The sequence below is a fragment of the Echinops telfairi genome, unplaced genomic scaffold (assembly GCF_000313985.2).
Source record: "Echinops telfairi isolate 266 unplaced genomic scaffold, ASM31398v2 ScPeMD7_7469;HRSCAF=8507_0, whole genome shotgun sequence".
NCBI lineage: Eukaryota > Metazoa > Chordata > Mammalia > Afrosoricida > Tenrecidae > Echinops > Echinops telfairi.
In genome coordinates, this window is record NW_022111372.1 from 81608796 (window position 1) to 81611339 (window position 2544).

At 52.8% G+C, this 2544-nt stretch overlaps 1 protein-coding gene across 1 annotated transcript in view; it reads left to right on the forward strand.

The window, feature by feature from the left end:
• ATOX1 (antioxidant 1 copper chaperone) overlaps positions 1-2544 on the forward strand; it is a 23139-nt gene that overhangs the window by 18716 nt on the left and 1879 nt on the right. The window contains exon 3 of the mRNA XM_045284822.1: positions 1755-1923. Within this exon, the coding sequence (XP_045140757.1) occupies positions 1755-1879 (125 nt within the window). The 3' untranslated portion in view covers positions 1880-1923. The remainder of the gene's footprint in view (positions 1-1754; positions 1924-2544) is intronic.

Sequence of the window (2544 nt, forward strand, 5' to 3'; positions counted from 1 at the left end):
CCCTAGCTCTGTCCCCCTGATGTACATATTCAGAGCTATGACTAAACCCTGTTATATATACTTAAGGCTTACTTGCTGATGCTTTGAGACCTGCCTTGGAGCTTGGGCAGGATTCTTCTGATTGTCAGTGTGGCTCTGTGGGTAGGCACGGGGTTGCTAACCACAGGGTCGGCAGTTCAGTCCCGCCAGCTACTCTGAGGGAGGAAGAGGAGGCCTTAACTACTGCCGTAAGGAAGCATCCTCGGAGACCCTGAGCAGGGCCACTAGACATTGGAATCAGCCAGCGGCAATGGTGGCCTTCCTTCGGCAGTCTCCGAAGAAGAGGCGGAAGGGTTGTCTGAGCTGCTTAGGCTCTTACGTGGGCAGTGTTGGGCCTGAGCCCGTCCAGACTAGTACACAGCAGAGGTGGAAAGACCATAGTTGGTGGTCACGATCTCCTTCTTCATGCACTTGGGTAGGTGGGGCTCAGAATGGACAGGACCCATGGCGCTTGCCCAGCAAGTTAGTGGTGAAGCCAAGCCTAGGGCCTTTGAATGGTTGTTGCATGTAGAAGGTTGTTTCTGTTCTAGAAGCACCAGCCTATCAGTAGGACTTCTAGTCACTTTTGGGTGCTGAGGGGCCTTTCAGTTGGTACAACCTTTAAGGGGACAGTTTTACAGTATCTACTAACATAGAAACCTTAGTAGTATAGTGGTTACATGTTGGGCTACTAACCTTAAGGTCAGTAGTTCAAAATCACCAGCCACTCCTTGAGAGAAAGAAGAGGATTTCTACTCCCATAAAGAGTTAGAGACTCGGAAATCCACAGGAGCAGTTCTGCTCTGTCCGATAGGGTTGCTGTAAATCAGAAGTCACTCAATGGCAGTGAGTTTGGGTCTGGGTTGTGTGTGTGTGTGTGTGTGTGTGTGTGTGTGTGTGTGTTTTGTGCTATTCACTTGGAAACTGTGCCTGACTGTTCCCACAGAGCCCATTCTGTGACTCACCGGCACAGAAAGAAGTACTTGTACTTCAAGGCCATTGATTGTAGCATTGTGGTAGTCGAGCCGCTGTCCTTCAACAGGAGATTACTTCAATCCTGTGTTATATCCACACTGTAGGATACGGTGGAGGAAGAATGAAGTAGTTTGTGTGCTAAAATAGTAAGCTCTCCTGGGCTATATTGCCAGACCCTATGACATTATATGCTGCCAATTTGGGGGAAGTTTAATTTTTTTTCTGTTTTCTAGGTGGGAGAAACATTGTATACTATACTGTTCACAAAGGCCCCTGGGGTATAGGATGTGTAGGAGGCTTTCTCTCTCCCCCTGTAAACAGTTGGTCTCGGAAACTCCCAGGGGCAGTTCTACCCTGCCCTATAAAGGTCGCTGTGAGTTGGCATCAGCTCAGTGGCAGTGAGCTTGTTTGGTTTCTTATTTTATTTAGAAATTGTTGTAAATAGTGTGTCTGTATTACTTTTACAACTGGATAAAAAAGCGCTTGAGAGAACAGGCCTGGTCCAGCGCGGGATTAGCCCACTGTGGCCCAGGGCCCACCTGTCTTGGTGTGGCCAGCAAGCTCAGGATGGCATCTGGGTTTGGAAAGGTTGTAACAATACCCTGCGAGAAGAATGTACAGCGGAGGCCGGTGATGCCTGCAGTGCCTGGTCCAGAGAGCGTTTGCAAGAGGACGAGGGCAGGGTGACTGTCCAATGGGTTTGGAGCTGGACTCGTCCCCTAACTGGGCTGGTCTCTGCTTCCTCCCCTCCCCTCCCGCAGGAGTTCAGGTTGACATCGACCTGCCCAACAAGAAGGTCTGCGTGGACTCGGAGCACAGTGTGGACACTCTGCTGGAGACCCTGAAGAAAACCGGGAAAACCGTGTCCTACCTTGGTCCCCAGTAGCACGGGCCTGGCCCCTGACCCACAGGATGGACCAAAGAGGGCAGGTGGGTGAGGCCCTCCATTTGCTGAATGAACCTGCTGCCCACACCCACAGCAAGCGGATACCCCAGCCGTGGGGAGCTTGAGTCACACAGGAGAGCATCCAGGGCTCTTCTCCACTCAGTGCCCGCCTGCTTTGGACTGGTGACATATTCATTATCACCTAAGGCCAGGCACCAGGTTAGGCAGCCCTGGTGGCCCTGAGCCAGTAGGCAAAGCAGTGTGTGCTGTCCGCCAGGTTCCCTGTGTGGCGGGAGGGCTGCCCTTTGTGATCAGCTAGGCTAGGTCCAAAGTGTATGACCCCTGAGCAGTGTGCTGACCTGTGTCCTGGGTACTGACCGGGGCTGAGAAGCCAGACCCTGCCCTTCTCAGTACTTGGAAGGGCTCTCTGTTCCTTGGACATGCCCTCGGCCTCTATGGGCACAGGGACAACTGTGAATCCATGCAGGGTGTGCCCTCAGCCCTCCCAGAACCGAGGGAGGCCAGCCTTCTTCCTCTGGCATTGAGACCGTCCATTGACTCAACATTCTCTGCCAGTGCACACAGTCATTGTCTCCGAATCCTCCCCGCCACACTCTCCCAGATGCCCCCACCGGATTGCATTGCTGGGGCAGCTGCTGTGGTCG